The sequence below is a fragment of the Anomaloglossus baeobatrachus genome, chromosome 6 (genome assembly GCF_048569485.1).
Source record: "Anomaloglossus baeobatrachus isolate aAnoBae1 chromosome 6, aAnoBae1.hap1, whole genome shotgun sequence".
Classification (NCBI taxonomy): Eukaryota; Metazoa; Chordata; class Amphibia; order Anura; family Aromobatidae; genus Anomaloglossus; species Anomaloglossus baeobatrachus.
Genome location: NC_134358.1, coordinates 75,845,247 through 75,868,922, shown reverse-complemented (window position 1 = coordinate 75,868,922; position 23,676 = coordinate 75,845,247). Strand labels below are relative to the sequence as shown.

The following is a 23,676-nucleotide window of genomic DNA, read 5'->3' as shown; positions in this document are numbered from 1 at the left end:
CGACAGTTCTGGGGCTGTACCCGGCTCTTCCCGATTTGCCCTGGTGCTTTGGCAAATCGGGGTAATAAGGAGTTAATGGCAGCCCATAGCTGCCACTAAATCCTAGATTAATCATGTCAGGCGTCTCACCGAGACACCCTCCATGATTAATCTGTAAATTACAGTAAATAAACACACACACCAGAAAAAAATCCTTTATTAGAAATAAAAAACACACACATATACCCTGGTTCACCACTTTAATCAGCCCCAAAAAGCCCTCCATGTCCGCCGGAATCCAGGATGCTCCAGCGTCGCATCCAGCGCTGCTACATGGAGGTGACCGGAGCTGCAGAAGACACCGCCGCTCCGGTCACTTCCACGCAGCAAATGAGGTGAGTAGCGTGATCAGCTGAGCTGTCACTGAGGTTACCCGCTGTCACTGGATCCAGTAACAGCGGGTAACCTCAGTGACAGCTCAGCTGATTGCGCGGCTGTCTTCATTAGCTGCGTGGAGGTGACAGGAGCGGCTGTGTCTGCTGCAGCTCCGGTCACCTCCATGCAGCAGAGCTGGATGCGACGCTGGACCATCCTGGATGACGCCGGACATGGAGGGCTTTTTTGGGGCTGATTAAAGTGGTGAACCAGGGTATATGTGTGTGTTTTTTATTTCTAATAAAGGATTTTTTCTGGTGTGTGTGTTTATTTACTGTAATTTACAGATTAATCATGGAGGGTATCTCGGGGAGACGCCTGACATGATTAATCTAGGATTTAGTGGCAGCTATGGGCTGCCATTAACTCCTTATTACCCCGATTTGCCAAAGCACCAGGGCAAATCGGGAAGAGCCGGGTACAGCCCCAGAACTGTCGCATATAATGTATGCGGCAATTCTGGGCGGCTGCTGACTGATATTGTTAGGGTGGGGGGCTCCCCATAACGTGGAGCTCCCCATCCTGAGAATACCAGCCTTCAGTCGTATGGCTTTATCTGGCTGGCATTAAAATTGGGGGGACCGCACGCCGTTTTTTTTTAATTATTTATTTATTTTACTGCACAGTATAGACACGCCCACCGGCTGCTGTGATTGGGTGCAGTGAGGCACCTGTCACTCAGTGTGGGGGCGTGTCTCACTGTAACCAATCATAGGCGCCGGTGGGCGGGGAAAGCAGGGAATAGGAGATTGTTTAATGAGCGGCCGGCTTTTTCAAAATAGTAAAAGCCGCCGCAGCAGTGTGACTGCCGTGCAGCGCCGCGCCGGTGATCGGGGAACGGTAAGTATGAGAGAGGGGGGGAAACTGACCGACAGACTGTGAGAGAGGGACAGACAGACAGAGAGACCGACAGAGAGACCGACCGACGGACTCAGGGAGATTGACCGACATACACAGAAATAGAAAGAATAGCCGACATCACTAGAAATAAAAACACCAAACGGACACGGACTATAGGTAGATGCATACGTGTTTACTAACGTGTGTGCACATACCCATAGACTTTCATTGTGTCCACGTGAGCGTGCTCCGTGCAGATAACAGACATGCATCCGTGCAAAACGCAAACACATACGGATCACGGACACGCACACACGGACATAATGAAATAACGCACGTGTGACCACAATCATAGATTAACATTGGTGCACGTTTGGCCGTGTCTCCGGTATATACGGAAACGGACCAAACACGCACGTGTATCACGGATGTGTGAAGGGGGCCTTACACAGTATTCATTTATCTATAAGGCTACTTTCACACATCCGGCTTGAGCAGTGCGGCTCAATCCGGCTGTGAAACCTATGCAACGGATGCGGCGAAAACACCGCATCCTTTGCATAAGTTTTTACATGCGGCCCGTCCGTTTTTTTCCAGTTGCGGCACGCTACTGAGCATGCGCAGTGGAAAAAAACGCATGCGGCGACCGGATGCGTTTTTTTCCGCATCGCGCCGCATCCGGCGTCCATAGGCATGCATTGAAAAATGCGCTGCAGCGGCCGGATGCGGTTTTTATTGCCGGAGCAAAAAACGTTGCAGGGAACGTTCTATCCGGCCGCGGCATCGGCTAAATCTGCCGCATGCGGCAAAAACCGGACCGAACACAAGCCCCTGCGGAACAATACGGCACTAATGTAAGTCTATGCAAAAAAAACCGCAACCGGCGTAATAAAAAACGGTTGCGGTTTTTCTGCAGAGCGCCGTATTGTGCCGCAGAGCAAAAACCGGAGGTGTGAAAGTAGCCTAAGGGGTGAGGAACATGTAACAACTCTTTCTGTTACCATTGTGGATGGGATGTGAGCTGATTGCGCTGTCACAGATGAGAGAAGCTGGATCTCTGCTCTGTCACATGCTGAGAGGTCAGGTGCTGGGCAGAATACTGACAGCCATTGAATGTGCAGAGGGAGGGCAGGGGGCGTTTCTGGACACTGAGGCCGGGCAGGGGGCGTTTCTGGACAGTGAGGCCGGGCAGGGGGCGTTTCTGGACAGTGAGGCTGGGCAGGGGGCGTTTCTGGACAGTGAGGCTGGGCAGGGGGCGTTTCTGGACAGTGAGGCTGGGCAGGGGGCGTTTCTGGACAGTGAGGCTGGGCAGGGGGCGTTTCTGGACAGTGAGGCTGGGCGGTGCCAGCTCTGACTGAGGTTTGGCAACCAAGAATACAGGAAATTGTCATGTTTGCTGGATCTGAATGTAAACAAGGTGCTGCAGAGAATAAAGGGTGAATTCAAGAGGAACAAAAGTTAGAAAACTAAAAATAACAATGTAGGGGTGATTTATATGACAGTACAGCACAGAGTAGCTTACAATTTTTTTTGGAGTGTATGTCGGATAACTCCTTTAACACATTTAAGTTACAAGTGTCAATATTAAATTTTTACCTTGTCTTTATTAATGAGAGCGAGCCCGTCCAGCAGGCACAAGGTAAGGGCTTGAACAAAAATCAGGTAATGGCTGTACTCCCACATCATTATTAAAAAATAGGAGGCGGCACAGAAAATCATGTAATAGAATCTCTGAAAAGATCAAATTCAGCAATTAGGGATGAGACACTTTCATTTAGGATTATTATCTGGATGTCCCTTTAACTTACCTTTACATTTTGGCTACGGTTGTGCCGTATGAATCCGGTGAACCCCGCAACTTGAGCTGCAAAACATGGGAGCGCCCAATTCTCCCGCAGTGGAATAGAGTCCGCTATCCGTGTGGTATCTGTCCTGCATTACACACCAGACGTGCAATTAAGAGGGAATGTGTCACCAGCACATGGTCTAATATGTAAGCCAGGCTATTGTAATAGCAAAATATTGTAAAAATTGAAATAAATCAAATAGCTAAAGTGTTAAGCCCTAATATACACATTCATGTATGTTATTGATTTCAGAAAATTGCAAAACCAATTAAACTTCGCCCTCCCTACATGGATTGACCTGTGCAAGGTGTCCTGCTAGGCAAGTTTAATATTATGGAAAGGTGCTGAGAGTGAAAAAGCAATTCTGGCTTTGCAGGATTGTTTTTGCACAGAATTAAAGCTTAAATAACTTAAAGAAGAAACTCCACACAGGTCATTAGACCTTAAACTGTACTCATGTACTATACAGATGGCTTTACAGAAGTCTAATCAGACAGGGTTACCTACTCATTACACTAATTCGAACCTCCCACTACCGGATCCAAGACTTCTCCCGAGCTGCACCAATCCTCTGGAACGCTCTACCTCAAGAAGTTAGGAAAAATCACAACTTACTCTGCTTCAGACGCACCCTAAAAACGCATCTTTTTAGGGCGGCCTATCACACTCCCTAGCCAAACTAAATTCACATAGTCCCTCTACAACTTCTCACAACATAACTCCACGTCAAACTCCATGGCACCCAAATGCATCTCAAGGTTCTGGGCAACTGGTCCAGGAAACCATTATCTATCCCCCATTTCCTTGAGATGGCTGGATTGCCATTGTAAATAAGCACTACTTGTACCTTGCCCCCCCCCCACCCCCTCCATCTCATTGTAGATTGTAAGCGCTCACGAGCAGGGTTGTCTTTTTTTCCCCATCTAAATAATGTATCTTCTATAACTGTTACTTGCTTGTATATGATCCTCCTGAATTGTAAAGCGCTGCGGAATATGTTGGCGCTATATAAAGATTATTATTATTACTCTGACACCGTCCCAATTTGGGTGTATTAGTCTAATGCTGCTAATATTTAGGTGAACAGGAAGAAGGAGTCTAGTATTTGATCTAGCTGTGAGTGCTTTAATGTCCATACCTGTTGATAATAAACCAGGCAGTGGTCAGCAGCCCCGCCAGCCAGGTCCCACTCATTATCCAGCTGGTCACAAACAAGGAACCTATATAAATTCCTTGCAATCCAAATACCATTCCGAGGTAGAAATAAGCAGGATCCATATCCTATAGAACAGAAAAATGGCAATGTGAACAGGAGACTGACTATAAGGCCATGAAAATGGAATATGCATAACTGCTATGAATAATAGGAACACAAGAGATGTTTAGCCATTGTATTGATCAATGCAAAAGAGCCCCAAAACCATGCCAAAGTAATCTCTATTTTTGTGGTCCCTAACTTATGTGTATGGGAAGCAAAGGACCAAGCTATATATGTGAAATGAAACACATGGCTATGGGTAGACAGAAAGTGCATACTAATTAAGGGCTGTTTCACACATCCGGCATTTTGCCGGATTTGCGGATCCGTCACACTTCAGTACAATGTATACAGTACAATGGCTTCACGGCAACCTCCGGTCACATGCTGTCATGTGACCAGAACTTCCCGCGATGCCATTGTACAGTATTAACACTGTACTGGAGTGTGCCGGATCCAGCAATCCAGCGAAATGGCGCATGTGTGAAAGGCCCTAAAGAGTGTATGTCTGGAACTCCAATGGTGTGAACAAGGTGCAAAACTCAATAACATACAGAGCAAGTTTTTTAACTGCAGGTGAGGTTACACATAAGTTAGGGACTCCAAAAATAGAGATTACCTTGGCGTGGTTTTGGGGCTCTTTTGCATTGATCAATACAATGGCTAAACATCTCTTGTATTCCTAATATTCATAGCAGTTATACTATAAGGCCATGTACGGTATTTGGCAAGTTTTTTTTTATTTCAATGTTCATGAGTCAAAACCAGGAGTGGAACAATCCGAGGAAAAGTATATAGATACACGGGCACCACTTTGAATACCCTCTCCTGGTTGTGGCTTACAAATACTGAGCGTTAAACCACTCACCGATTATATAGGCGAGATACAAGTCTGCCACATGCAGTGGTACATTGGGCTGGTGTGGTCTGCACATTTGCATAATATGTTCGTCTGAATGTGCCCCAAGTATGCGGCAAAACGGACTTATTACATTTATGCTGTGACTGTCAGTGCAGATTTAAAATACAATTTCCACAGAACAATTATTGGTAACGTCTCATCCACTCTGCTGCTTTCAAAATCTGCTGGAGCATTTCTACCCGTCACTCTGGACAGAAAGTCACAGCATATCCATAGGTGTAAATATACAGGACCCCAAAGAGTTTTTAGCACCCACATTTTGTCGTCCCCCCCCACATAGGGCTGTACAGAGCGCTCACATCAGTGCAGGTTTCCAATAGATGATAAATCTACCATGAGAGCTGCTCTACCGGGGCACTACATGGGTGCAGACAATTCTATGAATCCAAAAAGAGGAAACAAATATCAGCCGACTGACATTGACATTAGGCTCCATCACAGAGAGCAGCTCAGACTGACAGACCATTTACGCAACCACTAGATACCAGGGATATTTACCGCTCTACAGGAGGAGAAACAAAAAGGTACCGTCACACATAACGAGATCGCTAGCGAGATCGCAGCTTAGTCACGGTTTCTGTGACGCAGTAGCGATCCCGTTAGCGATCTTGCTATGTATGACATCTACCAGCGATCAAGCCCCTGCTGTGAGATCTCTAGTCGTTGCAGAATGGTCTAAGCCATTTTCTTCAAAGGCGATGTCCTGCTGGGCAGGACGCATCGCTGTGTTTGACACTGTGTGACAGGGTCACAGTGACTGCTGAGATCGTTATAGAGGTCGCTACTGCGACCTGTATTGTTCCTGCATCGCTGGTAAGATCTGACTGTGTGACATCTCACCAGCGACCTCCCAGCGACTTACCTGCGATCCCTATCAGGTCGCATCGTTTTCGGGATCGCTGGTAAGTCGTTGTGTGTAACTGGGCCTTAAGAATCTTTTTAACCCCTTTAGCCCCGGGGCACTTTCCGTTTTTGTTTTTTGCTCCCCTTCTTCCGAGAGCCGTAACTTTTTTATTTTTCCGTCAATCTTGCCATATGAGGGCTTGTTTTTTGCGAGACAAGTTGTACTTTTAAATGAAACCATAAGTTTTACTATATGGTGTACTGGAAAACAGCAAAAAAATTCCAAATGTGGAAAAATTGCAAAAAAAGTGTGATGGCACAATAGTTTTTGGGATGTTTTATTCACGGTGTTCACTATATGGTAAAACTGATGTGTGGTTATGATGCCTGAGGTCGGTGCGAGTTTGTGAATACCAAACATGTATAGGTTTACTTGTATCTAAGGGGTTAAAAAAAATTCCCAAGTGTGTCCAATAAAAGTGGCGCACGTTTTGCGCCATTTTCCGAAACACGTAGCGTTCTTATTTTTTGGGATCTATGGCTCAGTGACGGCTTATTTTTTGCGTCTCGAGCTGACGTTTCTAATGGTACCATTTTTGCGCAGATGCTATGTTTTGATCGCCTGTTATTGCATTTTGCGTAAAACTTGTGGCGACCAAAAAACGTAATTTTGGCGTTTGGAATTTTTTTGCCACTCAGCCGTTTAGCAATCAGATTAGTTGATTTTATATTTTGATAAATCGGGCATTTCTGAACGTGGCGATACCAAATATGTGTATATTTATTTATTTTCTAACCCTTTAATTTTCAATGGGGGGAAAGGAGGGTGATTTGAACTTTTAGGTGTTTGGGGGTTTTTTTAAACTTTTTTTTAAACTTTTTTTTTTATTTTACTAGTCCCCCTAGGGGGCTATAGCGATCAACAATCCGATCGCTCTGCACTATCTGCTGATCACAGCTATACAGCTGTAAACAGCAGATACAGTCACTTTCTGTTTCCCTCTGCTCCGTGCCGAGGGAAAACGAAAGTGAAACATCATAGCTGCAGTCGTCATCACATGACCCTGTGCTACGATGGCAACCACCGATAGTCACGTGATCACGCACGTGACTTCCGGTGGGGGCGGCGGTAAGTAAAACACATGGCCGCGCGCATGTAGATCTTGCTGCCAGACTTTGGCAGCAAGATTTAAGGGGTTAATGGCCGCGGGTGGAAGCGATTCCACCCGCGGCTAGCAGGCACACATGTCAGCTGTTGAAAACAGCTGATATGTGTGCTGACCGCCGCCTGCCCGCGGCAGGGGGCGGGGCTTAACGGGACACGCTCCATGACGGATATATCCGTCCATGGTCGTGAAGGGGTTAAACACTGACATTTATCACCTCAGATAGTGGTTAGTTGGATGTATCAGATTGATTAAACTTCTAAATTGTAGATTATATCCCTGGTAATCTGGTGGTTCTAGAACAAATCAAGTGCTGATATGAGGGTTGTTAAGACGTCAAGAGCATTCATATTAAGCACTGGATGTTACAGTGAAACTGAGACCACCAGATACTGATCCATTAGATGATCAGGTAGAGATAGGAGAACCACATGTTTCACCGTCAGGAAAGCACACAAGTCTGGTTATGGACAGTAGATAGTTGTGTAGGACTGATGGTGGCTATGGTTTACCTGTCTTCCCAGAAGCTTGTACAACAAAGCAGCAAACACTTCTGGGTACAGCGCCAGCTGCCGAATGATATTCAGAGTTCTCATGGGGACAGTCTTATTGTTGTAGAGCAGCTCAATTATTCCTGCAAAGAATAGAATATAAAGCAGTTACATGTACAATGGCCCATACCTGCCTAGGAGCCGCTCAGCGATGTACCCCATGTTACTCTGAGCCCCTCAATGCTGCAGGTCTGGCTGCTGAAACCTTTGGTGCTCAGCCATGTTGCCAGGGAAAGCTGCAAGTGGTCACCCTTTGTGGATTGTCATGCAAAAGTGCACCAGCGTGTGCTGCTCTTTTCTATGGCTCTCTGCTCTAATGATGGGGGGTTGTCTAAGCATCTCTTAAAGGGAACCCATCACCAGGCGTCTCCCCTTATGAGCTGCAGCCACCACCAGTAAGCTCTTATATATACAGTATTCTAGAATGCTGTATAAGAGCCCAGGACGCTCTGTAAAACGTAAAAAACAACTTTATAATACTCACCTGGGGGGGGGGGCGGTCCGGGTTCTGCTGCCGATCTCCTGCTCAGCCCCATGCACATGACGTGTCCTGCATCATTCACACAGAAGTTACCATTACGCTCCTACGCACTTTGCTCTGCCCAGCTCAAAGTACTGTAGAGTACGGGTGGTCTATGACCTTTCCTCGCGCCTGCACATTACTTTGCTCTGCCCTCAGCAAGGAAGATCAAAGTGCGCATGCATAGGAGTGCAATGTAAGCCTCACTGTGAATGACGCATCATGCACATGAGGCTGGGCAGAAGGATGTCAATAGCTGTAGAGGAGGTGATGGACCGAGAGCAGCGACACCCATCGGATTGGACCGCCCCCCACCTCCCCGAGTATTATTAGGCCTTGTGCGCACTGATAAATGACTTGCTTCCATGGGTTGGTCCCTGCAGTTATTTTACCATTATCTATGGCAAAAAGAAGACATGCTACTTTTTGCTGCAGAAATTCTGCAGCAAAAACCTGTAGGTAAAAAAAAAAAATCGTAGTGTGCGCACAGCATTTTGTTTTTCTCATAAATTTTGCTGGGGAAGGACTGCAGAAAGGTTATGAACATTTTCTGCAGCTTTTCTGCAGCAAAAACTGAGGCAAAAAACGCAGTGTGCGCACAGGGCCTTAAGTTGTTTTTTAAGGTTATACAGAGCGGCCTGAGCTCTTATATATAGTACTAGAAGGTGGCCCGATTCTACGCATCGGGTATTCTAGAATTTATTGTGTAGTTCATGTATGATTTTTGTTATATATATATAGATGTTGTTGTGTGTAGTTACCAAGTGTTTGTGTAGGACGCTGTACATGTTCTGGGTGTTGTCTGGGTGTAACGGGGGGTGAGAGCGGTGTTGTATGTGTGTTGCGTGTGTTGCGTTGTGGAGCGCTGTGTGTCTGTAGCGTTGTGTGTGTGTTGCGCGGTTTGTGTGTGTGTGGTGTGTTTTGGGGGAGGTATGTTTTGTGCAATGTGTGTGTTGTGCGGTATGTGCGTATATTTGTGTGTGCCGCGGTGTTTGTATGTTGGGTGTTGTGTGTGTGCAGCGTTGTCTGTGTGTGTGGGTGTCTGTGTAGGGCAGTTGTTTGTGGTTCCCAGTGTGTGTGTGTGGTGTGTTGTGCAGTGCGCGCGCGTGCGTGCGTGTGTGTTGGGGGGAGGTGCGCACTCCCAAACGTGCTCCATCCCCCATGCAGCGCACTCCCCATCGTGCTCCATTCCCCATGCAGCGCACTCCCCATCGTGCTCCATCCCCTATGCTGCGCACCCCCCATCGTGCTCCATCTCCCATGCTGCGCACTCCCAAACGTGCTCCATCCGCCATGCTGCGCACTCCCAAACGTGCTCCATCCGCCATGCTGCGCACTCCCAAACGTGCTCCATCCGCCATGCTGCGCACTCCCAAACGTGCTCCATCCGCCATGCTGCGCACTCCCAAACGTGCTCCATCCGCCATGCTGCGCACTCCCAAACGTGGTCCATCCGCCATGCTGCGCACTCCCAAACGTGGTCCATCCGCCATGCTCCGCACTCCCAAACGTGCTGCATCCCCCATGCTGCGCACTCCCAAACGTGCTGCATCCGCCATGCTGCGCACTCCCAAACGTGCTCCATCCGCCATGCTGCGCACTCCCAAACGTGCTCCATCCGCCATGCTGCGCACTCCCAAACGTGCTCCATCCGCCATGCTGCGCACTCCCAAACGTGGTCCATCCGCCATGCTGCGCACTCCCAAACGTGGTCCATCCGCCATGCTGCGCACTCCCAAACGTGGTCCATCCGCCATGCTGCGCACTCCCAAACGTGCTCCATCCGCCATGCTGCGCACTCCCAAACGTGCTCCATCCGCCATGCTGCGCACTCCCAAACGTGCTCCATCCCCCATGCTGCGCACCCCGCATCGTGCTCCATCCCCCATGCTGCACCAGCATCAGCCTCTCTACCCGCAGCATCAGCCTCTCTGCCCGCAGCATCAGCCTCTCTCCTCCCAGCATCAGCCTCTCTGTCCTCAGCATCAGCCTCTCTGTCCCCAGCATCAGCCTCTCTGTCCCCAGCATCAGCCTCTCTGTCCCCAGCATCAGCCTCTCTGTCCCCAGCATCAGCCTCTCTGTCCCCAGCATCAGCCTCTCTGTCCCCAGCATCAGCCTCTCTGTCCCCAGCATCAGCCTCTCTCCTCCCAGCATCAGCCTCTGTCCCCAGCATCAGCCTCTCTGTCCCCAGCATCAGCCTCTCTGTCCCCAGCATCAGCCTCTCCTCCCAGCATCAGCCTTTTCTATCCCCAGCATCAGCCTCTCTCCTCCCAGCCTCCCCCAGCATCAGCCTCTCTCCTCCCAGCATCAGCCTCTCTCTTCCCAGCATCAGCCTCTCTCTTCCCAGCATCAGCCTCTCTTCCCAGCATCAGCCTCACTCTTCCCAGCATCAGCCTCTCTCCTCCCAGCCTACCCCAGCCTCAGCCTCCCCCAGCATCAGCCTCTCTCCTCCCAGCATCAGCCTTTTCGGTCCCCAGCATCAGCCTCTCTCCTCCCAGCCTACCCCAGCCTCAGCCTCCCCCAGCATCAGCCTCTCTTCTCTCAGCCTCCCCATCCCAGCCTTCCCCAGGATCAGCTTCTCTCCACCCAGCCTCCTCCAGCACGCCGTGCTCCTCTGCCGACACTCACAGATCCGATCGCATACACTCACACACACCCGATCGCATACACTCACACACACCCGATCGCATACACTCACACACACCCGATCGCATACACTCACACACACCCGATCGCATACACTCACGCACACACGCATTGACGATATTGCACATACGCGCTCATACTCACAACATCCGGAGATACCACATGCTTCAGGCCATGTGATCCTCCGGCAGGTCCTGGAAGCTCACAGCACAGTATCGCCGCCGAGAAGCAAGCGATATCCCAGGATGCTGTGAGTATGTGGATGCGATGTGAGGTGTGTGTGAGAGTGAGTGTGATCTGATGTGTGTGTGTGTGTGTGCTGTTATGTGTGTGCATGTGTGTATGTTCCGCCGCTGCAGGACCTTGATGTGTGGATGCGATGTGATGTGTGTGTGAGAGTGAGTGTGATCTGATGTGTGTGTGTATGTGTGTGTGTATGTGTGTGTGTGTGCTGTTATGTGTGTGCGTGTGTGTATTTTCCGCCGCTGCAGGACCTTGATGCGCTGGTAACTATGCTACCATGGTTACCAGCGTATCTCGTCCCCCGCTCGCACGGGAGCCCACACCAGCATACGCCGGCCAGCCCCAGCAATACGAGGGTATGTGTCGGCTGGTTTGGCGGCGTACGCTGATGTGGGCTCCCAGGGGTACAGTACTCACCTGGTAGTCGTGGCTCCGTGACCGTGTCGGTTCGGGGAATGCGTGGGGGGGGCGGGGCCAGAGCTAGCGTGCATTGCGTGAGGGGGGGCGGGGCGTGGCCGAGTTGCCAATGCCTGCAGGGTGCCGGGGCGAGAGGCCAATCTGTGGGGGGGGGGGGCGGAGCCTGGGCGAGCGGCCGGCCAATCCGTGTGGGGGCACAGCCTGGGCGAGCGGCCAATCCGTGCGGGGGGCGGGGCCATGACGAGCCCAGCGGCCAATCAGCTTTGTGTCACCGTAAGGACACAATTTTGGAGCAAGACAGACAGACAGACAGACAGAATAAGGCAATTATATATATAGATTCTGGAATGCGTTATATAAGGGATCACTGCTGGTGGCCGCAGCTCATCCCTTTAAAAGGGAAGGAGCCGTGTATTTTAACTTTTGTATTAATAGTGATTATGGAATCAATTATTTTTAATACAAAATTAAAATTCATTGTTTATTTAGCTTTTATTTAATTCTATTTTTACTGAAACACTGGGGGCTGCCATCTTGGATTTGCTGTGTGTAATGACAGTTACCTCAAATACGACAGTCCCTGTGTATAAGAGGTCAGTGGCCGACTACCATACCTCTTACACTGTAGCTGCTCCCTGCTGTGACCTGGACACGCCACCTGGGTTGTCCAGATCACAGCTCTGGGAGGAGACTTCACCATCTCTGTGAAGACCAAAGCGTATGCTGTGTGCATCACTGTTCCCCTGAGCACGGTGGCGGTGAACTGCGGCTGATCCTGGTGTTGTGCTGTGGAAGTCGCGCTGTGATTACCGCACCCCCACTGCGACACCCCCCAGAAAGTCAGAGGACTTCTGGTCATATGCACTACACCTGTTTGAAACCGGGACCCGTACACCCGGCGTCATAGTACGCATCACTGGAAGTCCTGGACTTCTGATCATGCACACTAAGCCGAAATCCAGCAGTGACAGCCGAGAGGTGAGAACGCCCATGCCTCTGACGCTGCGCATTCATTAACATGCTCTGAATATATGTATACTGGGAGATCCCAATGGGTGGTGCCCTTCGTCTAACTTAATACGGTCCATTTGTTTGGTGTTCTTGACACTGTTCCAGAAGGAGGCACGCCCTTAGGAGTTTTTATTGTTATTATGTATACTGGGAGATCCCAATGGGTGGTGCCCTTTGTCTAACTTAATCCGGTTCATTAACATGCTCGTAATCCCACAGGGACGCGCTAATATGCTAAGGGGGCCGACTAGCCAAGAGAAGTAACACCCTTGCAACTAGTCGCTAGCCTCATTAGCGTATGACAAAAGATCTTTAGAAATACTTTTTCTAAAGATCTCTTTATGTTTGCTACTAGATACAGGGACAGTTAGGCAGGGGTTAGTAATATGCACCCAGAACTGCTCGTGGTTCTGGATACATACTGCACCTGACCAGTTCACTTTAACTCTGTACCTCTTTCAAATGTTGGTGCCCGGAGCATGTCCTTATAGAACGAATAGTAAATTGCTCCATCTCCCTGGAAGGTGATTTCTCGATCAATGTCCTAGAAGAGAAAATAATGACAAGAATCTTGATCTTTGACAGTCATTGCTAAATAGAGGGGTAAGGGAATTAGGGCTATGGGTTAGATAATCCATTATGGACACCTTGTAAATTTAAGTATTTATAAAAAAAAAAAAAAAAAGGTGGAGTCCAGGTTCTCCACAGCCTTACCATTTTTACAGCTGTGTAAGACTTCCTGCCTCGTACTATGTAGAGGGAGCCAGTCTCCAAATTCAGAGGTAGGAAGTTACACAACTGTCGAGATGGTGGTGCATGGTAATTATGCAAACAGATAACATGTGCTCTGCTACATTCTCCATTACGGAGCAGCTACAGAAAAAGAAACCAGCCATAATGCCTCAACACGTATAGTGAGACTCAAGGCTTAAGGTGGTGTCACACACAGCGACACCGACGTCGTTGCTAAGTCACCATTTTCTGTGACGTAGCAGCGACGTCCTGTCACTGTCGCTGTGTGTGACATCCAGCAACGACCTGGCCCCTGCTGTGAGGTCGCCGGTCGTTGCTGAATGTCCTTCTTCATTCTTTGGACGTTGCTCTCCCGCTGTGAAGCACACATCGCTGTGTGTGACAGCGAGAGAGCGACGAACTGAAGCGAGCAGGGATACGGCTTCTGGCAGCCTGCGGTAAGCTGTAACCAAGGTAAACATCGGGTAACCAAGCGAAGTGCTTCGCTGGTTACCCGATATTTACCTTAGTTATTAGCGTTCGCCGCTCTCAGGCTGCAAATGCCGGCTCCCTGCTCCCTGCACACGTAGCCAGAGTACACATCGGGTAAATAAGCAAAGGTTTGCTTATTAACCCGATGTGTACTCTGGCTAGGAGTGCAGGGAGCCAGCGCTAAGCGGTGTGCGCTGGTAACCAAGGTAAATATCGGGTAACCAGCGAAGCATTTTGCTTGGTTACCTGATATTTACCTTAGTTACCAAGCGCAGCATCGCTTCCACGCATCGCTGGGGGCTGGTCACTGGTCGCTGGTGAGATCTGCCTGTTTGACAGCTCACCAGCGACCATGTAACGACGCAGCAGCGATCCTGATAAGGTCAGGTCGTCAGTCATGATCGCTGCTGCGTCGCTACGTGTGACCCTAGCTTTAGCAACTTCTAAAGGTTTTCTCACAATTACCTTTCAACACGTCACATTATTTACAGCAGTTGGCAGACAGTGGGAGGTTAATGCAACTTTTTTTTTTTTTTTTTTTTTACAAAGTTTACTTTGTTATTGTATGTGCAACATGTCTACATTTTCCATTTTTTAGCTAGTTGCATGCTGCACCACATCTTCTCATACCAAGCTGCACTGCAGTCAAAGAGATTGTCTGTGTGCAGGCGCTCTATGTGACTGCAGACCTAAGAATCATAGTTACTCAGGTTAAAAAAAGCCCTCGGTCCATCTAGTTCAACCTTCCTCCACCAGTTCTACATTTTGTCCCTAAGTCACTTATAACCAACAATGTTGTGTACTGAGGAAATCATCCAGCCCTTTTTTGAAAGCTGTTATAGTATCTGCCATTACTACCTCTTGTGGTCGGCATTCCACAGTCTGACTGCTCTAACTGTAAAGAACCCTTTCCTATTTAGCTGCCGGAATCGCACACAGCGAACTTCGAGGATTTGCTGGTAACCGTGAATGGCAGTCACAGAACTGTAATATGCTTGTTGCCTGACTAGTGGGCACAGCCTCACTCAATACAAGTGTATGGAGTGGATGTGTCCGACTAGTAGGCGCAGCCGTCTAGTGAGTGTGGCCTTTAGTGAGACTGTGCCCACTAGTCAGGTTGTGTCTGGGAACATGCATATCACACAATTGCATATTCATATGTGTGCAGTCACTTAAAGGGGTTGTCCAGAAGCAGAGAGACCACTTCCTCCATATCCTGGGGGCTCTTTACATTACCTGCTGTATGATACAATCAGCATTATATGCTAATTAAGGACTCATTTGCATATTAATATTTTACTTCTATAAAGAAGAATTTTAGTCTAGTTGTGGGTTTTTAAAAATAAATAATCCTGACATATGAATGAAGACAGATCCTAGCAGTATGCAAATAAACTAAACCAGGCTGCATTTCCATTACTGAAGGGACCATTGACTTTCACCTGCGCAGCACCACCCATCATTCATGGAGGACTCTTACAGGAAAAGCCTATTGGTTTAAGCTATGACTAGTCCTTCACGTCCCCCATTGGGGTGCTGCATAAACGCCGAAGACCCACAGCAGGGCTGGCCGCAGAGATTACAGCCATGTGCTGGTGGTCACAGCAGCGGCACAGTCCTGAAACCACTTAAAGCACACCAATCACCAGGATTTTCCTATATAACCTAAAGCCAGTCCTGTACTGGCACTATCAGGCTGATTTTATACATACATTGAGGTGTTAGCTAGGATGTATCGGTTTGAAAACACAAGAAAGTAAAGTTTGTAAAATTAGTAGCTTGTTGAGTGACAGCAGCTGAGGATCAGCTAATAGCTGGGAGAGGGGGAGTATTCATAGTTATCCCCTCCCCCTGTTACATAGGCTAATTCTATTATACAATCGTTTTAGTTTGTGACTGAAAGGACCTGTGCTGATGTCATACCCATGTGACAAGGGGTGGGGGCTCAGCCAACATAGCTGATACCAGAAAGGAACATTTTTCTGTTGGCTGAGGCCCCACCCCTTCTGGTCACATGGGTACGACATCAGCACAGGTCCTTTCAGTCACAAACTAAAATGATTGTATAATAGAATTAGCATAAGTACCAGGGGGAGGGGATAACTATGAATTCTCCTCCCAGTTATTAGCTGATCGGCAGCTGCTGTCACTCAACAAGCTGCTAATTTTTCAAACTTTACTTTCTTGTGTTTCCAAACCTATACATACTAGCTGACAACTAGTGTTATGTATAGAATCAGCCTGATAGTGCCAGTATAGCTCTGGCCTTAAGTTATATAGGAAAGAAGGGAATTTTGTTTACTTACCGTAAATTCCTTTTCTTCTAGCTCCAATTGGGAGACCCAGACAATTGGGTGTATAGCTATTGCCTCTGGAGGCCACACAAAGTATTACACTTAAAAGTGTAAGGCCCCTCCCCTTCTGGCTATACACCCCCAGTGGGATCACTGGCTCACCAGTTTTAGTGCCAAAGCAAGAAGGAGGAAAGCCAATAACTGGTTTAAAGACCAATTCAATCCGAGGAAACATCGGAGAACTGAACCATACCACATGAACAACATGTGTACCCGAAAAAACAGAAAAACCCCGAGAAAACAGGGCGGGTGCTGGGTCTCCCAATTGGAGCTAGAAGAAAAGGAATTTACGGTAAGTAAACAAAATTCCCTTCTTCTTTGTCGCTCCATTGGGAGACCCAGACAATTGGGATGTCCAAAAGCAATCCCTGGGTGGGTAAAAGAATACCTCATGATAGGGCCGTCAAACGGCCCTCTCCTACAGGTGGCCAACCGCCGCCTGAATGACTTATCTACCTAGGCTGGCGTCTGCCGAAGCGTAGGTATGCATCTGATAATGCTTGGTAAAAGTAAGTAGACTCGACCAGGTGGGTGCCTGACACACCTGCTGAGCCGTAGCCTGGTGCCGTAATGCCCAGGATGCACCCACGGCTCTGGTAGAATGGGCCTTCGGCCTTGAGAGAACCAGAAGCCCAGTAGAACTGTAGGTTTCAAGAATTGGTTCCTCGAGCCCCCGAGCAAGGGTGGATCTGGAAGCTTGCGACTGTTTACGCCGACCAGCGACAAGGACAAAGAGTGCATCCGGGTGGCGCAGGAGCGCCATGCGGGAAGTAGAACCTGAGTGCTCTCACCAGAACCAACAGATGCAAATCTTTCTGAAATTGATGGACTGGACGAGGACACAAAGAAGGTGAGGTGATATCCTGATTGATATGAAAATGGGATACCACCTTAGGGAGAAATTCCGGAACCGGACGCAGAACTACCCTGTCCTGGTGAAGGACCAGGAAGGGAGTTTGTATGAGAGCGTTGCTAGCTCGGAAACTCTCCTAAGAGACGAGACCGTTACTAGAAGGCCACTTCCCGTGAAAAACGGGAAGGGAGACATCCTTCAAAGGCTCGAAAGGCGGCATCTGGAGAGCAATTAGAACCTTGTTCAGATCTCAGGGCTCTAACGGCCGCTTGTACGGAGTGCTGAGAAGACAAACTCCCCGTAGGAACGTGCGTACCTGAGGAAGTCGTCGTTTCTGAAAAAATACAGATAGCGCTGAGACTTGTCCCTAAAGGGAACTGAGCGACAACCCATTTTCCTACCTAGATTGCAGGAAGGAAGGAAACATAGACGATGCAACCGGCCAGGGAGAAACACCCTGCGCCGAGCACCGAGATAAGAACATCTTCCACGTCCTGTGGTCAATCTTGGCGGACGTTGGTATGCTAGCCTGTCTCATGGTGGCAACCACGTCCTGAGGTAATCCTGACGACACTAGGTTCCAGGACTCAATGCCACACCATCCGGTTGAGGGCCGTAGAATTCAAATGGAAGAATGGCCCTTGAGACAGCCAGTCTGATTGGTCTGGTAGTGCCCCCGGTTAGCCTACCGTGAGGCACCACAGAACCGAGTACCACAACATCCTCGGCCAATTTGTAGCGACGAGGATGGCGCGGCCGCAGTCGGTCTTGATCTAGCGCAGTACTCTGGGCAACAATGCCAGAGGTGGCACCTAAGGTAGCTGGAACTGCGACCAATGCTGAACTAAGGCGTTTGCCGCCAGAGCTCGATGATTGTGAAACCGTGCCATGAAGCTGGCACATTGTTGTTGTGCCGTGACGCCATTAGATCGACGTCCGGCCTCTGTCAGCGGCGCCAGATCTCCTGAAACCCGTCCGGGTGAGGAGACCATACTCTTTCGGCCACACCTCAGCGACTTAGGAAGTCAGCTTCCTAGTTTCCACACTTGGGATGTGAATTGTGGATATGGTGGATGCCGTGTCTTCCACCCACATCAGAACCTGCCGGACTTCCTGGAAGGCTTGCCGGTTGCGCGTTCTTCCTTGGTGGTTGATGTATGCCACCGCTGTGGAGCTGTCCGACTGAAGTCGGATATGCTTGCTTTCCAGCCGCTGTTGGAAGGATTGTAGGGCAAGGTACACTGCTCTGTGTTCAAGAACATTGATCTGAAGAGTGGACTCTTGCTGAGTCCACGTACCCTGAGCGCTGTAGTGGAGAAAAACTGCTCCCCACCCTGATAGACTCGCGTCTGTCGTAACTATCGCCCAGGACGGGGATAGGAAGGACCTTCTTTTTGACCAAGAGGTGAGAAGAAGCCACCACCGTAGAGATTCCTTGGCCGCCTGAGAAAGAACGACGACTCTGTTGAGGGACGTCGACTCCTCGTCCCATTGGCGGAGAATGTCCCATTGTAGTGGACGCAGTAAAACTGCGCGAAAGGAACTGCCTCCATTGCTACCATCTTACGTAGGAAGTGCATGAGGCGTCTCAATGTGTGCGACTGGTTCTTAAAGAAGAGCTTGCAGCCCGTAGTGAATGCTGTTTGTCTAGCGGCAGCTTCACTATCGCTGAGAGAGTAAGAAACTCTATGCCTAGATATGTTATCGATAGGGTCGGGGTCGGATCTGACTTTAAAAAGTTGATGATCCACCCAAAACTCTAGAGAGTCTCCAGCGCAACGTTCGGGCAGTGTTGGCATGTTTCCTAAGAGAGTGCCTTGACAAGTAGATCGTCTAAATACGGGACCACAGAGTGACCCTGAGAGTGCAGGACTGTGACTACTGCTGCCCTGACCTTGGCGAAGACCAGTTGGACTGTCGCTAGCCGGAAGGTAGAGCTACGAACAGAGGGTGTTCGTCTCCTATAACGAAGCGTAGAAACGCTAGTGCTCTGGATCAATCGGCACGTGTGGATAAGCATCCTTGATGCCTAATGATGCTAGGAAATATCCTTGGGACCTTGAGGCGATGACATGGCGGAGGGATTCCATCCGGAACCGCCTGGTGTCCACGAGCTTGCTGAGCATTTTTAGATCCAGAACGGGACGGAACGGCCCGTTGTTATAGGTACCGCAAAGAATTTGGGGTAAAAACCGTGACCTTGTTCCTGAAGAGGAACGGGGGTCATCACTCTTTCTGCCTATAGAGTGCACCCTGTTTGCATAAGAGCAGCGGCCCGGCCGGGAGGTGGAGAAATTCTGAAGAATCGAGTTGGAGGACGAGAAGTGAGCTCTATCCTGTACCCGTGAGACAGAATGTCTCACACTCAATGGTCATTGACCTATGGCAGCTAAATATCGCCAAGGCGGGAGAGCCTGCTACCGACCGAGGCCGCAAGTCATGAGGAAGCCGCCTTGGAAGCGGGTTTTCAGACTGTCGCTTTTTTGGGCGAGACTGAGCCCGCTAAGAATCTTAGCTCCTCTGATCCTTTTGAGTCCACATTGGACGAGGAAAAATGGGACCTGCCCGAGCCTCGAAAAGGCCGAAAACCCCGACTGCCTCTTGCTCTGTTGGGGTTTGTTGTGTCCGGGCTGAGGAAAGGATGAATCCTTACCCCTGGACTGTTTGATGGTTACATCCAACGCTCACCAAACAGTCGGTCAGCAGAAAAAGGCAACTGGTTAGGCAACCTTTTTTGGAAGCAGAATCTGCCTTCCATTCACTTAACGAGCAGACCAGGCTCTGCTTAAAAACACGGAGTAGCGGAGGCTACCGCCGCACGGTTCGCAGAGTCCAGGACAACCTGAATCGCGTAAGAAACAAATGCAGACATTTGAGAGGTTAAGGATGCCACCTGCGGCACAGATGTACGTGTAACCGTGTCAATCTGTGTAAGACAAGCTGAAATAGCTTGGAGTGCCCCAAGGGAGAGAATGCCGGAGCCAACGGTGCGCCGACAGCCTCATAGATGGCTTTCGACCAGAGATCCATCTGTCTGTCAGTGGCATCTTTGAGTTTGCAGTTCCATCTCCCACTGCAACTATGGATCTAGCTACAAGCCTGGAGATTGGAGGATGCCGCTCGGGACATTGGGTCCAGTCCTTGACCAAGTCAGGGGACAGGGATAACGTGTATCCTAAGCCGTTTGGAGAAGCGCATATCTGGATAAGCGTGGTGTTCCTGGACTGCCTCTCTGAAGGCAGAGTGGTCCAGAAAAATACGTGAAGCTGACTCCTCCACTGGAGGAGCTGTGAGAAATAACCCACATTCTATAGATGGACGCTATAAGATTATTTACTATGGCGTCACAATCAGGTGTATCCAGATTGAGAGCGGTCTCAGGATCAGAATCCTGAGCCGCTACTTCCGCCTCATTACACAGCGAGTCCTTCTGTTAGGACCCTGATGAAACCGAGGCCGCTCATAGCGAGCCCACTTAGGCTGTCTGGGACTGACGTCCGTGCAGAGCCGTGACTCTGGGATGCGTGTGACATTCCCGGAGCTGTTAGTTATTCACACTGAGGGGGGCCATGGATCAATGATTCAACAGTGCCCATATTGTGAGAGACATGTCCGGACTGCTAGGCTTCTAGTATCATAGCCATAGTCTCAGAAAAACTGTCAGTAAATACTGCAGACACCGTCCTCATCCCCTGGCCATTAGTGCATACAATGGGAGTCTATGTACCTGCCGGCCGTATAGCCGTACATGCTGTACCAGCTGTATAGAAAAACATGTGGTTCTGCACCTTTGTTTTACACAGAGAATATGCTGATAACTCCTCCGCATAATCCAGGAGGGTATATACAACGTGCGACCAAACAGTGCAATGTATATAGTACAAGCATATCTATAAGTGCACTTCTGCACTAGTGGGGTTAGCACCACAGGTGCTGCTTAACGCCTGTTGCAGCGATTGTGTGACTATCAGAATGCCAGGGTCTTCCACACTTGTCTCTGTATCGTACAGAAACTGACACTAATGGCTGCCGGTGTCCTTGTAGAGAAGGAAGCCGTGGGCGTGCCTGAGAAAGTGCGGGAATCCGGATTCACAGTGCACACAGTGAGAGGGGTGGAGTATGCAAAACATACTCCAGCTCTCAGCTCTGCTCTATGCAGCGTCACGCCCCTACCCTGACTGTCAGGGCTGTGGGCGGTAACGAAGGGAGACTAGGCCCAGAAGCCGGGGACTCGAGTTAACAGCGCGGCCGCCGTAAAAGCGCGGGCCGCGCTGAAGTCCCCGGCGCACCACAAGTGCCAGCCGCGCCGCAGTTCCAGCGGCCGGCGCGACCGATTCATAGAAGTGGCCAGCGTCCCGCCCCTCTCCTGACTGGCAGGTCTGGGGGCGGGAACGAACGGAAGCAGGCCGCAAAAGCCGGGGACTCTAGTTATCAGCGCGGCCGCCGTAAAAGCGCGGGCCGCGCTGAAGTCCCCGGCGCACCACAAGTGCCAGCCGCGCCGCTGCCAGCGGCCGGCGCGACCGATTCCTGGAAGTGGCCAGCGTCCCGCCCCTCTCCTGACTGGCAGGTCTGGGGGCGGGAACGAACGGAAGCAGGCCGCAAAAGCCGGGGACTCTAGTTATCAGCGCGGCCGCCGTAAAAGCGCAGGCCGCGCTGAAGTCCCCGGCGCACTACAAGTGCCAGCCGCGCCGCAGTCCCAGCGGCCGGCGCGACCAATTCCCATAAGTGAGCCTGCTTCAGCAAAGCTGAATGAGGCCATGGCACAGGCGCCGCAGCGCTGATGTCCCCCGGCGCACTACAACACCCAGCATGCTGCGGTGTGAGCGCCAAATGCACGGGGACACAGAGTACCTTGAGGAAGCAGGGCCATGTCCCTGATGTACTCCGCTCCATCCAGCATCTTCTCCAGGGGCTGTAGATGGAGCACGGTCTCAGTGCCTGGAGACCGGTAAATCCCACTTCACCCAGAGCCCTGTAAAAAGGGATGGGGAAGGAATCAGCATGTGGGCTCCTGCCGCCGTACCCGCAATGGGTACCTCAACCTTACAAACACCTCCGACATACAGTGGGGTGAGAAGGGAGCATGCTGGGGACACTATATGTGTCCTCTTTTCTTCCATCCGACATAGTCAGCAGCTGCTGCTGACTAAAAAGTGGAGCTATGCGTGGATGTGTTGCCTCCTTCGCACAAAGCACAAAACTGGTGAGCCAGTGATCCCACTGGGGGTGTATAGCCAGAAGGGGAGGGGCCTTACACTTTTAAGTGTAATACTTTGTGTGGCCTCCAGAGGCAATAGCTATACACCCAATTGTCTGGGTCTCCCAATGGAGCGACAAAGAAATCCTGGTGACTTATGCGCTTTAACTTGTGAACCAAGGGCCCCAACGTTTGATGACTTACCTTGCGGCTGGAAAACCAGAACTTGCGCTCATGAAAGATGGAAAGGTAGACTACATACATTATGCCAATGATAAGCATTAAGAGGCAACCAACCAAGATCTTCAGATACCACTGAAGGTCAAAACCTAGGGAAGAGACGTGTTGTGTTTAGACAGGAGCTGACTATGTAGGGTGTGAATAATATCTTGTAATAAAAAGGGTGAGGCTACATAAAACTAAAACTACAATTCCCAGCATGCCCAGACAGTCTGTAGATTAACAGCTGGAACGCTGCAGGATTCTGACTCATCTACCAGACACTTTATCCAATGTATGAGAGTAGAGACCAGCCCCATAGAGAAAGTCACTCAATACCTGGCCTCCTCCATCTGCACAGATCTCCGGGATGGAGGATTAATGCAGGTAGTACAAGGTGGACCAAATTTAAGTGTGTGGGAACCATGTGCTGGACGCTGGTAAACTGTTTATTTAGAGGATTAAATGGTCATAGAAGACTGCATACAGGATTCTAGGGACTGATCAATGGGAGCAAAGTCATTTAATAGACATCCTAATACAGAGGTCTGTCTCTTAAAGCAATAGCTTCACAGAAATTGCTGGAGCACAAAAAGCTGAATATCTACAGGTCAGACAAGTCCAGTGTGCACTCAAAATACAATAAGTGGTCTGTATCCGCAGAGAAAGGCTGCACGTAACATCAGCTACAAGTAATACATGCATACGGCAGAGGGGGGTGATATACAGCTGTACGAGTGGCTGAATGTATACAGTTAGGCCGGGGCCACACGGGGACTACTGCGATCCACTTGTATGACACTCGGCTCGTGCTGGCAGTACAGCAGAGCCGAGTGTCATGCGTGTGTCCTTGCAACTGAGGTCCGATCGTGCTCGCACGATCCACACCGGTGTACCGCGAGTGCAGTGCGATTTTTCTCTCACCCCATTCACTTGATTGGGTGCGAGAGAGAGAGTCTCGCATTACAATCGCAGCATGCTGCGATTGTTTTCTCAGTCCGATTAGGGCTGAGAAAATAATCGCTCATGTGTGCTGACACACAGGCTAGAATTGGTCCGAGGGGAATGCGATGTTTTATCGCACTCTACTCGCACTGTTTTTCTCGCCGTGTGGCTTAGGCCTTATAGGGAGACACCTGGGAAATTAAGCA

General features: G+C 49.7%; 1 protein-coding gene across 3 annotated transcripts in view; it reads right to left on the bottom strand.

The window, feature by feature from the left end:
* The window catches only part of LOC142317076 (putative C-mannosyltransferase DPY19L4), a 66,771-nt gene that overhangs the window by 37,238 nt on the left and 5,857 nt on the right, over positions 1–23,676 (bottom strand). For 2 of the 3 annotated variants that reach the window (XM_075353050.1, XM_075353051.1), the window contains exons 4-9: positions 22,511–22,635; positions 13,132–13,222; positions 7,803–7,924; positions 4,240–4,382; positions 3,063–3,186; positions 2,851–2,985 (exon numbers count right to left, since the gene is read on the bottom strand). In XM_075353050.1, the coding sequence (XP_075209165.1) occupies positions 2,851–2,985; positions 3,063–3,186; positions 4,240–4,382; positions 7,803–7,924; positions 13,132–13,222; positions 22,511–22,635 (740 nt within the window). The remainder of the gene's footprint in view (positions 1–2,850; positions 2,986–3,062; positions 3,187–4,239; positions 4,383–7,802; positions 7,925–13,131; positions 13,223–22,510; positions 22,636–23,676) is intronic. The other variant, XM_075353052.1, reaches the window with a different exon arrangement.